The 18,157-nt window shown below is 42.9% G+C and overlaps 1 protein-coding gene across 8 annotated transcripts in view; it reads right to left on the reverse strand.

Annotated features, from left to right (window-relative positions):
- CCDC88A (coiled-coil domain containing 88A) overlaps positions 1–18,157 on the reverse strand; it is a 185,390-nt gene that overhangs the window by 35,292 nt on the left and 131,941 nt on the right. For 6 of the 8 annotated variants that reach the window (XM_075595983.1, XM_075595982.1, XM_075595980.1 and 3 more), the window contains exons 17-21: positions 14,883–15,024; positions 14,064–14,240; positions 11,059–11,220; positions 9,930–10,207; positions 5,804–5,947 (exon numbers count right to left, since the gene is read on the reverse strand). In XM_075595983.1, the coding sequence (XP_075452098.1) occupies positions 5,804–5,947; positions 9,930–10,207; positions 11,059–11,220; positions 14,064–14,240; positions 14,883–15,024 (903 nt within the window). The remainder of the gene's footprint in view (positions 1–5,803; positions 5,948–9,929; positions 10,208–11,058; positions 11,221–14,063; positions 14,241–14,882; positions 15,025–18,157) is intronic. The other 2 variants (XM_075595981.1, XM_075595977.1) reach the window with 1 other exon arrangement.

The raw sequence follows: 18,157 nt of genomic DNA on the forward strand, positions 1-18,157 counted from the left end.
CTCAGTGCGTCATCCTATTTAACACATTTTTTAACACCTTAATAATGCAATTTCCAGGAAAGCCATAATGTCTGTTTTTTTTTAACCTACTATTTTCTACAACAATCTTAACAAATTCATGCTTATAGCAACAATCCTGGTATGGTAATACATTTTTGATCATTACGTTTTTTTTTTTGTATCTACTGTAAAAAGCAATTCCATAACAACTCAGGCAACAAGAAAATATCCCCCTTTAAGCAGATTTGTACTTTAAGACTTCCCTGGAAAAACAGAGAATTACAATTTGAAAAGGATGTCCCCAGGACACGGAGCTCCTGTATGCCAGTCCCCTGGGGAACACTTAATCTGGCAGCACTGTTCACATGAATATAAAAAGACTAGGGATCTTTCTCACAGGGCTACTTTAAATTGGATGCCAGGGGTGTGCAATTTATTTTAAAGGCCTCTGCTTGTCCTACGAGTATGGCATGAAATCCCAACAAGCCTAGCACAAGCAAGCACTTTGTTTAATTAAGGAAAGGTGCCACACAGCATAAAACAAGCCAACCCCCCCGCTGAGAGCATTTTTGTCATGTTTAGGCTTAAGTGTCTTGAACACCAAAATACAAATAGAGATTTACATCCATGCCATGGTGCAAGAGACAATTCCAGCACATAATTATGTTTATGCATATAAAAGCCAAAAAATATATAGAAACTGTGAACAGTCTCCTGTAACACGCGGTATATTCCCTGCATTACAGCAGGAGTGGCAAAGTGTCATTCCTAACAGCGCACAATGTGTGGGACAGGTTTAGGGTCAGCAGGGACATGTACAATGTGTGCTATAGTGCCTTTTTTAATCAAGTCTAAAAAGAACAAACTATAAGCTCAACTTTTAACAGATGATTTTTATTAAGCCTGCCCTCAGTGTTGCAAGACAATGTATGGGGCAGGTGATTACATAGGTAGGGTGACCCAGATGTCCCGGTTTTTAAGATACAGTCCCAGTGTCTGGACCATCTTTGTAATGTCCCGGATTTGAGCAGAGATGAGCAGCTCAATGTCTCCTAGGGCCATTAGGTGGCGCTGCATGGCTCACGCAACGTCTCCTCTCCCTGGCTGCAGTGTGCTGTGTTGATATGGTAAGGGTGTCTAAGCAGGGCCGCCAACAGGGGGGAGATAGATAATGGCTGTCAGTTGCAGACAGGCCCCGGCTCTGCATCAGATGCAGGCCTTCCGGAGGGGTTTTATATGCATTGGGGCTTTTTATATATGCATTGTTTTTTTTATATGTATTGGCGGTCTTTTTTACATGTATTGGGGAGGCGGTTTTTTTTGTATCTATTTGGGGGGGTGTGTTTATATTTGGGGAGGTGGGGGGTTGTATTTATTTTTCAGTTGCGGATTTTTTGGTATGTATTTGGGGGTGGAAAGTTTTTTGCATTGGGGGTGATTTTTTTTGGTATATATTTTGTGGGGGGGGGGAATTATGTGAGGGGGGAGGGAATTGAGTGAGTGGTGTACTTGGCGGGAGGGGGGGAGAGGGAGTGGGGGAGAGAAATACATGTGAAGCTGGGGGTAGGGATTGAGGGAGAGTGGGGTAATTGATGGAGGGGGAGAGAGTGAGAGGTGAGACGGAGGGGAGAGAAAAATATGGGGAAAAGGAGGGAAATAGAGGGGGCTATCGAGGTGTAAAAAGGGGGGGGGGTCACGAGGTGTGAAATAGGGCTCGCAACACTGCCATTTAAGTCAAAGTTGTGCCCTAAAAAAAAAATGTCATGGTTGGTGTGCTATGGGTGTGGCTGCTCCTTGCATTTGTCCTGGGCCCCAAGATTTCTGTTGGCGGCCCTGTGTGTAAGGTTGTGTGTGTGTGTGTTAGTAGGGCCGCCGACAGGGGGGGGAGAGCCGGGATAAGTGCCTGACCAAACTCTAGTCCTGGGCCCCGAGAAAACCGTCAGTGGCCGGGTGTGTCGGTAAGCAAGGGTGTTTGCGTAAGCAAGGGTGTGTGTGTGGGTAAGCAAGTGTATGTGGGTGACTGGCTGGGTAAGTGTGTGAGTGGCTGGGTAAGTGAAGGGAGGGAGAGAGGAGAGAGAATGGAGGGAAAGAGGCTGTGTAGATGGAGAGAGAGAGGCTGGGTAGAGGGAGAGAGAAAGAGAGGCTGGGTAGAGGGAGAGAGAAAGAGAGGCTGGGTAGAGGGAGAGAGAAAGAGAGGCTGGGTAGAGGGAGAGAGAAAGAGAGGCTGGGTAGAGGGAGGGAGAGAAGCTGGGTAGTGGGAGGGAGAGAAGCTGGGTAGAGGGAGGGAGAGAGGCTGGGTAGACGGACAGAGAGAGGCTGGGTAGAGAGAGAGGCTGGGGGAGAGAGAGGGGCTACTGGGGAGAGAGAGGCTGGAGAGAGGGATTGAGATGTGGCTAATGGGGGGGGGGAAGAGTGGGGAGATTGAGTGGCAGAGAAAGAATGGGGAGGGAGAGAGGATCAAGAGGGGATGCGGAGAGGGGGGGGGGTTGAGAAATAAACAAATAATACAGCATAATTGGGGACACTATTAGACAAATAGCATTATAATATTTATTTTTAAGTGATGTACTCTTTTCTTATAAATAATTTTTATTATTGTGTCCCAGCTTTTACTTTTGGAAATCTGGTCACCCTATACATAGCCACCTAGTCATCTGTTCAGTTAAGTGCATATAAGAGACATATTCTTCTCTCCAACAGACCAGAAGCAAGCTCTGGGGAATCCTCCTCATGTCCAGACTAAATTCATCAAGCTCTGTTACACCTTCCCTAACCCTGGATCCTAAAACGGTCTTTTCCCTTCCCCTATTTCTCCAACTTGTAGCAGGCATCTTCCCATTCATAGAATTCACAAGAGGCATATAATAATAATAATAATAATAATAATAATAATAATAAGTGCATGCTTTCAACCTTCTCTATGAGAAGATCATTGCACCTAATTCTCTAGCTTCAATATTCTAAACAAAATGTACATTAGATCAGGACCGATCTTGATAGCTCTCACTATGGTCAGTAAGGAACGTCTAATTGTGTCCCACCTTTGCAGGGCATCAAGAAGGATGGAAACTCTCCAATCAGCACAGCACAGATCAGTCAATACTCACGGCATAGATTGAACATTATTAGAAGCTGTGAAGCACTTGTTTGTTTTCGGAAAATCACTAAAAGTAGGTGTGTGATTCATACGAAAAATAGTTTTTGTTGGCAAGTATGCAGGACTGCACCTAGCCTGTACAGACAAGCATTTGAGAATTGTATAAAATAACCAAATTAACTTAGACTCATGCAAAATATATATGGCTCGTAACATGGTAATTGATTAATTTATTGTCTTGGGTACCAATCAAATCAGTTTTGGTATTTGGTGCCTGTTATTTTTTTAGTCGGATAACCAAAGCATTTTAAAAGGATTATCTCAAAGCGAGACTGGTCACATTAAGCTATGGGTGTGTAACGGGTATTCCACCCCACCCAATCTCATCTGTAGTGTGGGTGAGTAGAACATGTGGTGTTACCGGTGTGGTGCGTATACCTGCAGGCTCACAGGAGGTCTGAGCCTCCGCTAATGAGAGCCTGGGGTGAATCCTCTGGAACGGATCTTCGTTTACAGCGCCTCCACCTATGTAGGATTCTAGGGAAGTGTAGAATGACCCTACATAGGAACCCAATAAGAAACTACACACACAGTTATTATATATAACTAAGGGCTTTACTACGAACATAGAGAATATCATAATCCATTACATAACATCATAACCTGTGTCCCTCTCACGAGGAGACACTACCCGTGGTGACGTCTCGCAGGACGATTCCCCGACACCAGGTGATCCCACCCAGTGTCCCAAGAACCCCACCCAATGTCCCGTACTCCTACAGAGATAGTCACTGGGTGACTGCGCAGTCACTAAAACCTCTAGGCCTGTTGGTGCACATATAATATTGATACCTTCCGAGCACTCCGATGCTCGGGCCTGCAACACTCTTCTCAAAGGGTCAGACGTCCGTCTGATCCTTTCCAGGTACTCTGCCGGTGGACCCCAACGAGGGTCCCACCGCTCCACGGGAACTGCAACCGATCACGGCAACACCAACCGAATGGGAACAGCAACCGCCGTTATCAGCTTTCTGCCTAACTACTTCTAGAGTGACAGCAACCCTAACCTAGGGCCTGTCCCTGAGGAACCGCAACCTGGGATGGCTTGGGGAAAACTCCTAGGGCCTGTGGAACATTAACCTGCCCCCCTTCCCCTAGCTACCCAGTCTCAACTGTAACTGCTAATCCTAACAGCCTAACGCACCTGCAGCCAACACTCAGCTCACACTGTCAGCCTGCAGGGATCCACACACACTTCACACACACTGCACGCACTGCGCCCAGCACATGCAGCGACACACACACAGACAGCTGCAATCACACACAGCCACCTGGATCCCGTAGCAATCCACTACTAGCACACTGTGTCTATTTGCCAGTGCGCACAGCACTACCCGCTGTGGCACTGCCAAACCTGCACCTTACACACACTAAGGGCGACCTCCCTATCTAGGGCCGTCCCTTATCAGTTACCCACTAACCTGGTGGGGAGTTGGGGCCTACCTGGAGGGTGCGGGTACCTATCTGGATGCAGGAGCTGCACTCACTCCCTGCATCCTTCCTTCCCCTTCAGCTCCGCTGCTCCAACTGACGTGACTCATGCAAAAGCCCGGGAAATGTATCTCTTTCCTCCAGGGCAGTCCTACAGCCCTATTGGCTCCTATCAAGCACCTGGTGCCTGCCTCGCTATGCCTCATGGGAATTGTAGTCCCGAGGCCCCTACAATAACATTGGGGCCGCGTGCGGTCCTCCCCTCTGCCTACACTAACTCCTAATGGCCACCTCAAGCTCTCCCTATGCTTCCCTACTCTCGCGCGACCTCCTAAGAGCTGCCTTAGCTCCCTACCCCTATCTGCGCATGCGCGACCTATCTGGGGCTCTCCTGCCCTCGCGCGATCACTGCGCATGCGCGACTTGAAGCGCAATGGCGGCGCCCTGCTCTGCGGCCGCCGGGACCTTAGAGACGCGATCGCGGCCTTAGCAACGGCAACCGGCCACAGGCAGGAGAAGCCGCGCTGCTCCCTGCTCCAGCCCCCACCCTTGGAAGCAGCCGTCGGGTTTTTCAGTACCCGCGATCGAGCTGCGCCAGGGGAGGGGGGTCTCCAGGAGCTGCTGGGGACCAGGGTTACAGGTGTATTTCAGCTCCCCTGCCTGACCCCTTTGTCATATTAGTGTAGTGATTAGAATGTGCCCTCCTAAGGCAAACTGCCCCTTTCTTGTCACATATCACCTTCTGTCTGCTTCACTGACACAGTCTGAAAATGCCCAATTATGATTTATAAATGAGGTTGGACCAAAGATGCAGAAAAAACCTGTTCCATGTGAAGTATGGATTGTCCTCAACAATGGAGCCAAAACCGTGGAATAATTTACTCTACACACCACTTTTTAGCAATAATGTATTTCCTTAAATTATACAACAGATTTTCCCTTTTGCGTGCAATCTGTGATATTCAGGTATTTTTGCAGTAATCACCTTCTTTCATAGTGTCATTTGTTTCATTTAGCAGGAACCCGGCTTTGTACAGGTTCTTGTTAACTCCTTTTGCACAAACATAAAAATACCCATATACAGTATTTTGTTTAAAAGAAGTATTGGTTGTCAAGTGCCACTAGTTTTACGCGTAATAACTTTATTTTATCAATTAGAAAAGATTTGAAAAAAATCCTGTCGAAGAGAGCAAAGGAAGTGTTTAAATGAATTACCTATCGTTCTCCTCATTAAGTCTCTGATAGTCCGAGGATAACATTTCATGCTTTTTGTTTTCCTGCAGCATTTTTTCCTGCTCTGCTTTAAGTGCTTTTTCCAATTCCTCTAATTGTACCTTCTGTTTGAGTAACTGGTTGTATCTGAAAAGATAAGACACAAATATGTAAAATTATTCCACTGCACAGATTAAAAAAACGAAAGAAAAAAAACCCATTGCAACGTCCCAGCTCGCCATATATGTATGGGGATATAGTTTCTGCAGTTATAGATTAATAATAGATTTATAATTCTATTGATTGATGAACCAAAATCGATTAAAGAGATGAAGAGGTGTCACAAAGTCCTATTTCCTTATTTGTATAATACATGACCCCCGCGCCCGGCATTTGATGCCGCGTTGCCATGGCAATGCATCGCCCGGAGCCGTCGGAGAGAAGGTAAGTGAGTAATACAGAAGCCTTGTGCTCTCCCCAGCAGAGCGCGGGGCCTCTAACCGCCGTGCCCCCACCCAAAAAAATTTAGCGCACGCCCCCTAGTTTGCGCAGCCCTGGTCCAACATGAAGTGGCTAAAGTTCTTTGTTACAGAAACCCATGAGGAAAAAGGGGGTGGAGTTGTGACCAATAAATACAGTTGTATCCTGACCAGCTTTCTCTTTCCAAGAACTCACTCTGCAAGAAACATCTGAGGCTGGCTCCATACAGCTTGCGCCCGAGCGGAGGCGTGCACCTGCGTGACATCACCCACGCGAAGCGGATGCATTTTTTTTGACATGCTAGATGAGCTGTGAGGGGCGTGTCTAGGGGTGTCACAGAGCTGGTTCGCCCTCATTGGGCGAACCGCTCACGTGACCTGCCCGTCGCGCCGAGAAATCCGTTTCAACTGATTTCTCGCGCGGCCCTGCTATCGTTCGCGAGGTCTACGGGCACAATCAATGCCTTAAGGCATTTGATGGTGCCGCGCGGGGACGTCTCAGCACGGTCTGCGGCAGCATGGACTCAGCCTAAGCTGCAATGTGAGAGACAAAGGTTTTTCTCTCTCCCTTTGTTCTATGATTACCATCTGAGAGAAAGAGCTCGTTACAGCAGCGGTGCGCAAACTGTGGGGCGCGACCCCCAGGGGGGGCGCGACACTGCCGACGGGGGGCGCGGGGTTTACAGAGGCCCCGCGCGCTTCCCGAAGGCACTTGAATTAAGTGCCGGGGGAGCTGCAGGGCCTCTGTAAACCTAACTTACCGTAGCTCCGGCGGCTTCCTCCCTGTGTCGCCATGGCAACGCGGCGTCAAAATGACGCTGCGAGGTCATGTGACGTCACGTTGCTATGGCAACGTGACGTCATTACGCTGGAGCGCGGGTAAGTTGGGGTTGGGAGGGGGGCGCGGGAGTGAGGGGACAGCCGGCAGGGGGGCGCAGGGAAAAAAGTTTGCGCCCCCCTGTTTTACAGTATCATCATCATTGATTGAATTTCCATCTACAAGTGACACTAAGAATAAACTATAACTTTGTCTGCTGAACAACAATCTTCTGAAGTATTGAAATCTTTATGAAAAAGGACCACGTTAAATTATTCTAACATAGTGTAACAGTAATAACAAAAGATAAATGGTTGATATAAAACTTGACAATACATAATGTAACAAATATGGATAAATATACACAATATTAAAAAGCAGAGCTGCCTAACAGCACTCTAAGTTGCCAGACTAATTGGTATGGAGGGTGGTTAATGAAACGGTAAATCCCAATAGTAAGCACCTGGTGAGTGAGGTCAGACGAGTAAGGGTTAAAATAATGTTAAACTCTTGGGTGTTTACTCCTACAAATCACCTGGACTGCTCAATCAGGAGCCTGTGATGCCTAGCAGAATGCTGACCCAGATCTCAGTTATGCCTGAAGCATACATTATTATACACAACATTTATGAGAATGCCACATCAACCATTAGATTACACAAAGATAGAAGCAAGATAAGGATCATAAGGCAGAGCTCATAGACTCCGCTTGCTTGCGGGAGTGTGAGCGCTTACCGTGCCGCACGGCTGTAGCACAAGCGATCTCTGCTCATAGTGTTTCAGGTGATGGGGGATGCGTGGCGAAGGCGTGGCTATGATGTCACGGAGCTGATTCGCCATGATTGGCTGACCTGCTCACGTGATGTGGTGGCCGCCGCTTGAAAAGACAATTTTTTTGCCTTTTCAAAACGTGATCGCGCCATCACGCTCCGTCGTGTGCACGCATGCACACACATAATAGGAGCGGCCTCTAAAGGATCCTGCAATTTGTGCTTGGTGCGTGGGCACGCACAGGTGACATCGCACACAGTATAAGCTCAGCCTTAGGGAGTGTGACAGGGAGACACCATGTCACCACAGCTTTTCACAGTAACACCTGAAGAATTGTTCAAGACATTAGATTGGGAATAAGGAAATCAAAATCAACGGTGAATATTTGAGTCACCTACGATTTGCAGACGACTTATTTTTGCCTCAAGTCCAGAAGACCTCCAGCAACAAATTGGGAGAACTCGCTGAAGAAATTAAGAATATGAGCCTCCGTATGAATATCAAAAAGACCAAAGTGATGTTCAACATATGTGCAAAGATTGAAATAAATGGAGTATAACTAGAAGAAGTCGAAGACAAGGTCAACCATGGCTGGCAAAGAACAATGGATGGGAACATTTGAATGAAGTAAATAAGAGAATGAAGCTTGAATGGAGCACAATTGGAAGAAATAACACACTATTTCAAGGGAACCTTCCACTGTGCCTCAAGAACAAAGTTTTTGTCCAGTGTATTCTGCCCGTGCTCCCTTATGGATGTGAAACTTGGACCCTAAATGCAAAGATAATTCAGAAGCTTCAGACAACGCAAAGAAGTATGGAGAGATGCATGCTGGGTATAACCCAAAGAGGAAACATAATGAATGGATTCGAAACCAAACAAAAGTCTGTGACATAATCACATGGGTTAAGAAATTCAAATGGCGGTGGGTCGGACGTATCACAAGAAATTACCATTGTTGGACCAAGATAGTACTCGACTGGATTCCAAGACAGATTAAAAAAAACAAAGGCGACGACAAAAAGTAGGATGGGAAGATAACATTTGAAAAATTGATGGAGCAAGGTGGAGAAGAGAGGCTTGCAACTGCAATACATGGAAGATCATTGGATAGGCCTTCATCCCGCAGTGGATCAATAAGGGCTGAAGAAGATGATCTATCACAATACAAATATTTAGATATTTGTTTTGGTATACGGTAATTACAGAATGGAACCTTCTTGAACACGATAAATATAGATTCAAATAAAGTCCTACAAAACAAACTAGTATTCAAACATAAAATACTCAGAAATGCTTCCAGAATTCTGGAAGAACGTTACCATTGGTATAATAATCAAACCACCCGAGAAGCTGCCCTAGACTCCAAGTCACCTGGATTAATCCACACAGATCTCTTTGGACTACTGCACTGAAATTGTATGGACTGATTTCATTATTAACTTTTTCACTTTATATATTTTTTACACTTGTACTAAATATTTTTTTCCTTCGAGTATATTACTCATATTTAGAGATATTCACTGTCACTATTTATTATATTTATTCACAATAAGATCTAAGCACCGACATAGGTTCTTGTATACTGGTATAATAATGTTATGGAGAAATTAAGCGCAAATGGTAAATTCTTCTATTCATTGTGATATATATATATATATATATATAAATATATATAAATATATATATATATATATATATATATATATATATATATATATATATATATATATATATATATATATATATATATAGGTTTCTATCGGAAATATTTAGCAATATTACATGCCACTTTTGATTTTTCAGAAATGAGATTGCATTCTTTGGAAGAGCTGAGGGAAAGTATTTTGTGAACCCTAATTCTTGGGAGCAGGTGGGATTTTTTTTAAATATACATTGGATAACCCCCCAAATAACACTACTTATATTACTAGTTATTCCTCTCAGCAGATAACTTGCTACTCTTGATTAATTGGTTGTCCAGTACGTGCACAGGACGATCCCCAGTATAACCAGCTGTAAACATTATACAACAGATATCCACGCTAACACAGACAGGTACCTGTCTTCAAGGTCCTTGTGTTCGACCTCCAGGTTTTTATGTGCAGACTTCAGACTGCCATGCTTGGAGATGAGCGATTCATATTCAGCAGCTTGACGCTCGTGAACTTGTGCTAATTTCTCATGATCTTTAACCAACAAATCATAAATCGATTTCAGCTCCTCTCGTTCCCTGATAAGAGATTCGTTTTCATTTTCCAAGACAGACTGCTGGATTAGAAGCTGTGAATTTTGGTTCATAAGTGATGTGCTTTGGGAATTAACTGTAGAGTTTTCAACCTGCAAATAAACACAGTCACAGTTGATTACGATTTTGAATCGTCGACGACTTAGAAATGATTGAAACCAAGAGAATACAAAATCAGATTAAGTTTCCTTACCACCAAATTAAACAAAACAAAAACAGACTGTAAAACCAGAACCTCTTATCTCTAGACAAAGGCATGAATCAGATAGCTCTATATATCTATAATCTATATATATATATATATATATAGATTATAGATCTATAATAAATCTATATATCTATATCTATGCTGTTTTAGCTACTGACAGGATGAATATGATACAACAAAATACTTCCATGTTGCACCTCATTTCAAGCCTACTCGTTTCCTCATCTGTACTTTAAAGGTGTATTTTCTCTTAGCAGAGGTCAACATTCGTCCTTACTGCCTATTCCCATATGTTTCAGATTTGTATAAATGACTGAAAATGCTCAGTGTAAATGAACTTCTGAGTCACACATACAATGTGAACCCTCTTAACTTGTGTCTCTACTTCACATCCTTCCCTGCTATCCTGCTAGTAATGCTCTGCTTGCTCTTCCAGTCAACAAAGAAGAAAATGGACTACAAGAGACTTTCAAAAAAGTGTGAAATTCCCCAACTGCAACACTGTGTGCCATGAAAATTACTCGAGTAAGGCTTGCGTCATACGTTTTAAAATCTAAACGTCATAATACCCATGCAATGCTTTAAATGCCAAAATGTAATTCTCAATTTTGTTTCCCTTTATCTCAATGTTGATCCAATAGTACATGCACCTTTAAGTCCTCTGAAATATGCTCCAGGCCACTTATGCATTAAAACAAATATAATCAATGACATTTTCACACCAGAACAGATTACCTGAAGTTTGGCATTTTGAGTCTGTAAGGCTGTATTTTGTTCTTGCAGTGAAATGGTTTGCTTCTGAAGAGCCAACATTTGCGCTTGTAAATTGTCATTTTGAGTTTCCAGCTGCTTTAGTTGGGTTTTCAGTGCCTGCTTTTCTGCCTGCAGAGTAGCATTCTTTGGAAAGACATACCATGGGTTAGCACTTCCCATTGGGGTATGAACTCATTATTTGTATTGTTTAGTCAGAGGGTTCAAACAGGTACAAAACAAAAAGTCATATGTACAGTACACAGTACTTTCTACATGCAGATAAAACAGGCATTGAGGGTTCTTGTTTATTGATTTTTCTAATCTAGTGGTCAGGGGAAGAGACATTAAAAACACTATGGGGTATGTATGTATGTATATATGTATATATGTATAGTCCAGTTTTAGGTTTGAACTTAAAAGACACCAGAATACACAGACTGCGCATATTGCATTTAAAACCAATAACCTCCCCTCCAAATTATACTTAATTTCCCATTGAGTTCCACCTCTTGTAGCTGTGCAGGCACAGATAGGAGACAAAGGAGACCATTAAAAACAAACAAAAAAAAAAAACACACCTCTGAACATCAAATTCAAATGTAGGTCAATTTTCTCCCCATTGTTTACACTGATAAACACAAATTTGTTGATAAAATGTAAACACCCGCAACAAAACAAATAGAACACTGAATACTGGAAAATGGAAAATGTTAGAAGATGGATAACATTGTGAAAAATGTATTTGCATTATTAAATGTTATAAATCAGAAGATACGGTTTTGCAAAAACACCAATATACATTATTGTCACTGGTATACATCGATAACTGCAGGAAGAGTGACCGTTGTACTCTGCATCAAGTTCAGATATTTTAGTGTGTTTTTTTCACATGATGTTATAGATATGATGCTCTACTACCATTCAAAATCAGTTTATATATTTGTTGGCTGAACCACAAGTATGTGCTTTTTAAATGTATCATACTGCAGAGAAGCACTAGCCTGCACTTGCATAGGGCCCCATACACAACAATGTGATAGACATTATCTCTGGTTATTAATCTGAACCGCCATTAATCATCAATAATTAGTGTCGGACTGAGGCATGTTGGGGCCCACTGGGGACTGACTGAATGACGCCCCTAACCCTCCCCCTCCAGTTGTCGAGCGGGGGCTTAGGGGGCGCAGCATGGTTGTTGAGCAAGGAGAAAGGGAAGAGGGGGGGGGGGGGAAAGAGGACCTGCGGTTGGCGGCTGGGGCTTCTGCAGAAGGTGAGGGCGGTGGGGAAAAGGGAGGCTGTGAGACTAACGAAGGAGGCCTGGAAAACCCTCATGAGTGGCCCTGTCATGTTATGTCTGCCAGAGGAAAGGGGGGGGGGGAAGGGGGCACCAGGGCAGTGAGCCCACAGGGTATTTCCCAGGTTCTCTTGCAGCTCAGTCAATAACGGCTATTATAATATATTAATGACCCTAAAATGTCTGGGGTTGCCATTGTCCTTATGAGGTTTATGCAGCTGCATGTCATGGTTGCCAATACTAACTTTGACTGATGAACATTTTGTTGACATTAATTAGCCATTAGGGAACAATGTATCTGTCAACAATGGTTCATTGTCAATAGGATTATTAGTAACAACTGGTTTCCTATCCTTTTTGGACCATTCTGATGATTTAATATGGGTATCTGATTGGTTGCTAAGATGCAATAGATTGCTTTGTGGTCTGGTATTTACCTGAAATCTAGAGGGATTCAAGCATCCTGATTTAAACTATTCTCTCCAACACCATAATTACATTCAAATATATATTTATTTGCTCTGGTATGTCCCAAGATTACCAAGAAGCAGCAGAATGCAGAATATAAAGAAGCTCTTAACTCTCCTCTTTTATTGACGCAGTGTCCAAGCGTGCAAAATGTATTATTACCAATATTTCTTCTTATTTCTCAAGTCTTTTTAACATCCTTCAATCTATTCCCATCATTAACTTCCATATTTCTCAGTTTAAAAAGTCACACTATTGGAAGAAAAAACGATAAAGCTTTCTACAACAACAATGTTAATTCCAAATAACGATCCTACACTGTCAGTGTTTATCTTAAGTTTCACTTCCACAATTAAAGAGTCTCCGAATATATTTTAAATGCAAGTTTTATACACTTACATTTTACAAACAGATGACATTATTGTTTAGACCAGCGGTGTAAAATCTGGGGGGCGGGAGATTTGGGGGGAGGGGGGGGGGCGGGCAGTTGCAGAGGCCATGCGCTCTTCCCCAAGGCATTTAAATTAAATGCCGGGGGATCGTGTGAGGCATCTGCAACGTTGTACTTACCGAGGTTCAGGCACTACGACGCGTCGCCATGTGACGTCACACACGTCAAGTGACGTCACACGACCCCGCGGCGTCATTTGACGCAGGTCTAAGGTAGGGAGGGGGGGCGCGAGCCTACAGGCAGGGAAGACAAGGGGGCGCAGCTGCAAAAGTTTGCGTTCCCCTGGTTTAGACTCATGCAATCTCATTTACTAATCTTATGGTAAAATAGCTTCAAACACTGAGTGTAGTTGCCAGGCCTACTTACACCACCACTGCACCATACAAAAGATTACCCCCCTCCCACGTTTTAGGTTGGGGGTCTACGGAGCTGAACCACATTCATTTCAGATCCGGGGACCCCCTGCTTCCCAAGATACTTACCTGAGAAGCTCATGTTGGTATCTCCTGCAAGTTTAAAGGCCCCACATCACGTGGACCAATAGGAGGCCGCAAGGGATGACGTTGCAGCTTCCTGTTGGCCCGTGGGACCTTTAAACTGCCATGTTCTGTGCCAGTCTGCCGAGGTATCCATCTTGGGAGCTTAAATCAATGCGGTTCCCTCTACTCCAAACACAGTAAAAAAATGTGTCAAAGAAAAAATACCCCCAAGAGGTACTGTATAGCCCTTTAAAGCATCCACCTTCTTTACAAAGTCAACATAAATACTGCTCACGTTTCTCTCGATTTCTATCAAGCGATCCTTGATCTTCAGCAGCTCTCTTGTAGTTTCCTGAGTCTCTCTCTGCCATTTATGCACAGACACATTTTCTTCTCCCGGCCTTGGAGGAGAGCTCTGCACCAACCTTTCCTCTTCTTGCCTCTGCTTAAGCGCTTCATAATTTTTTTTAACCTAAGGACAAAAGGGTAAAAAAAAAAAAAAGTGCTGCTTCAGACTAGAGTCATTGGGAGTTATCCATTAAACTGCAACAATGTCACTCTAGCCACCATCACACGGAAACTCCCATTGAAGTCAGATAGGCACCATCACAGTTTAATTAACAATCCCCCTTAACAATCCTCATTGAGTGATTGAGACACAGTGAACCTTCAGAACATGAGTAACGAACAGAACATGTCATGCGATCCTTAATATCTTGCCATACAAAAATTAGAAACAATAACTCTGTTTACTGGATAGATGGTTATGTATAGACTGATTGAGAACTGTGCCCTACATCTTTCAGACAAGGAAAATGTGGGCCTATGCAAGTTATCAAATACGGTAAGTTTAATAATAACAACCTTATTTCATATAGTGCTGTTCTCGCAATGGTATACAAAGCGCTTCACAATTACAGTACAGTGCACAATGAGATTACAATCTATGATTTTGGTGCCTGAAGCACAGGGAGATAAAATGACTTGCCCAAGGTCACAAGGAGCTCACAGCAGTATTTGAACCAAGGTTCCCCTGATTCAAACTCAGTGTCATTGTTTACGGAGCCAGTGTCTTTACTCACTGAGCCACTCCTTCTCATGTAAGTTTGCTTACAGTTTTCAGCTCCTGTCGAAGTTGCTGGTTGAAATTCGTTGATTCTTCTAATCGAGCTTCCAGGGCAGCAATTTTTTCCTCTTTTATTTCAAGAGACTTCTTCAGCGTCGATTCTAATTTTGACTCCAAAAGCTTGAATCTGCTGTTTTAAAAAAAAAAAATGCAAGAACAAGTTGACGTTAATCACTAGTTGTGTGTGTCAGAAACGGTAAATTACTTTGGATAATTACAAGGTTCCACTAGGAAAGCTGCATTTTAAAAGTATATATTCATGACTCATGTAGGGCATCTGAGAAACTGAAGTATGGAACGGTTCTAAGTTAACTAAGGCTTTTAAAAACTTAAAGGTCAATGCACATTCATATATTGCAAGTTCCACTGAGCTAATATTATGTATAGAGTAAATTTGCATTATATAATGCAGCGGTGCGCAAACTGGGGGGCGCAAGACTGCCTGCGGGGGGGCGCGCGGTTTACAGAGGCCCCGCGTGCTTCCGGAAGCACTTAAATTAAGTGCCGGGGGAGCTGCAGGACCTCTGGAAACGTACTTACCTTGGCTCCACACGCGTCGCCATGGCAACGTGGCATCAAATGACGCCGCAAGGTCATGTGACGTCACATTGCTATGGCAACGTGACGTCATGACGCCGGAGCCGAGGTAAGTGGGGGTGAGGGGGGCGCGGGGGTGAGGTGACCGCCGGCAGGGGGGTGCAGGGAAAAAGGAACTGCCAGATTTTAAAATTCACTTTTATAGGTTTGGTCATTGGACCTTCTCACCAACTTGTGAATTAATTTTTCCTCTTTATTAATTGTTTTTATTTTCATTGCATGCATTACATGTTGTTGTATTTCTCTATTAATACATTTTGTTTACACAGATTGTAAAATAGAAAAAACAAATGACAAAAAAAGTAAACAATAAAGGCGAAATGAAGGAGCCCTGTGTACACTAATACTGCACGTCGTTAAGAGATTGAACCCAATGATAATGTAACTGAGGGATATGCAGAATAATCTATTATATGTGCAGGACTTTCTAAAGTTTAGTGAAGTCTATTTAAATAAAGATCTTAAAGCAGGAAAACGTGAAGTCTTACAGTATATGTTTTTTTTAATTAAAATCAGTACTGTAGTATTAAATAATAGTGACTGTTTATTTTTTTAAAATCCTTTTAATTCAACTGAAAGCCATTTTTTTATGCGTTTTAAAGCATCCTTTGATTTCTATAGCAGGCTTTAGCCCACCTCCCCAGCAGTGCCAGATATGTGCAACACTTTCCTATTTGTGATATTTTGTTGCCAATGTTCCCAGCAGTTTGAGGTATAAACTGTAACAATAGATGTTACCTTATTAATATCAGGATACATTGTAGCTGCTGAGGTACACTGACTGAAGGATTGATTGAAACTGACAGGCGGCACACAATCAGGATTTTTTCAGATTTATAACGGGAGCAGCAAATGATTGCTTAGCTTAAGTAAGAATGTAGAATAATACAATGCCACATGCTTTACACATACAAATAAGAAAAAAATAAGACAAAAAAGGGGGTGGGGGGGGGGGGGGGGTGGGGGGGGGGGTGTGAGGGGGTATGTGATATTGCTGCTTTAAGATATTAACATGGTCAGTTTCCAAGTACAGAAAGTCTGTATACATTGCACACTGTTGTAACACAATTAACAAAAAAAACCCTGAACTTTGTTAAATAGAACAGTCATCATAAAAATGTTTTTTTTATTAAACTCGAAATATTAAGGAAAAAATGCATAATTTGTAGTGTTTTTTTAATTTAGGCACATGAATAATAAAACCTCATACTCAGTTCAATAGCTATTAAAACCATACACCCATACACGCTGCAACATTGATTACAAACATTAAACACATGGGTTAAAGCAAATTGGGTATACGCCAATAAAAATAACCTTTAATAGTCTATTATGTGGTGTCTTCCAATTCTGGAGATAAGAAATGGGTTTCCTGTTTTGCCTTCATTTTCCTCTTACCTAACCACTATATCTTACAAATCCTCCAATAATACGTTTATGGGATTTTATCACAATGCATCAGCGAGTGTCACCCACAATATTACCTTTTTATGGCTGTTCATTTTTAGGAATAGGTAACAGCTAAATCTAAAGCGCTGTATGCCGCACTCACATGATTGAATGTGTTGTGATGTAATAATGGTAGTTAAAAATTAACTTTGAATAAGTAATAGTATAAAATAAAGTTCAGACTGAAAAGTCTAAGGGGGTTAAAAGTCTAAGGCTAAAAGCCTTAAAAAAGCAAAAAACGCTGCGCCGTTTTCGCCGCCAGTTTTCTGAGCATTGCTATCATGGTATTCAGAAAGCCTTGATTACCTGTGATAGCAAAATTCCCAAAACGGGCGAGTAGCCGGCGATGTGAGGATCACCTCTCTCAACAGGGTTTATACGGTGATTTGTTCCAGCTGCAGATAGTGCTGCATGGAGAGAGCCGCCTCTCCCTGCGCATATCTCACCAGCGATCGCAAGATTTTAATATATATTTTAATACTAGTGTAGAGGAGCAGGGGGTCTCCAAAGCAGAACCGCATGGATTTTAGGTCTGGGGACCCCATGCTTCCCGAGATACAGGACCCGTTATGGGGTGCCGGTATCTCTTTTGCATTTAAATGTGTTGCGTCACGTGACTGTGGGAATAAATGCATAGGAGATACAGGCCCCGCTATGGGGTTGCTGGTATCTCGGAAAGCAGGGGGTCCCCGGACCTGAAATCAACGCAGTTCTGCTGCGGAGACCACCTGCTCATCTACACTAGTATTAAAATTAATATTAAAACAGCTTCATTACCTTAGCAGCAATGAAGGAGTTAACTACCAGTGCCCTGTTTATTGTGGGTATGACGAAAGCTCTGAGAAACTTCCAGTCCATACTGTATTTGGTATTCTATGTATAGAATACGTGTGCTGTTTATGAGATCATATCAGTTTGAAGCTGCAGGACCTAATTTGGAATAGAAATATATATTAAGAGAGCTGATCCAAGGAGTATTATCTGGATAAATATGCAGCAGTGAGAGACAAGGCGATAGGCGGGAGGAAGGAGCAGCACATCTTGATACCACCATCATGTGAGGACATACTGTAGGTTTTCACCATGAAGAGAGAAGATGGGTTGAAACCAAGATGGAGGAAACAGAAGTTTTATCATGACATCAAGATCCACTCAGAAACAGAAAGAAAGCTGTGCAACCATTTTTAAGAATCCATCATTAATTTAGAATGTCAATT

The sequence above is a fragment of the Ascaphus truei genome, chromosome 4 (genome assembly GCF_040206685.1).
Source record: "Ascaphus truei isolate aAscTru1 chromosome 4, aAscTru1.hap1, whole genome shotgun sequence".
NCBI lineage: Eukaryota > Metazoa > Chordata > Amphibia > Anura > Ascaphidae > Ascaphus > Ascaphus truei.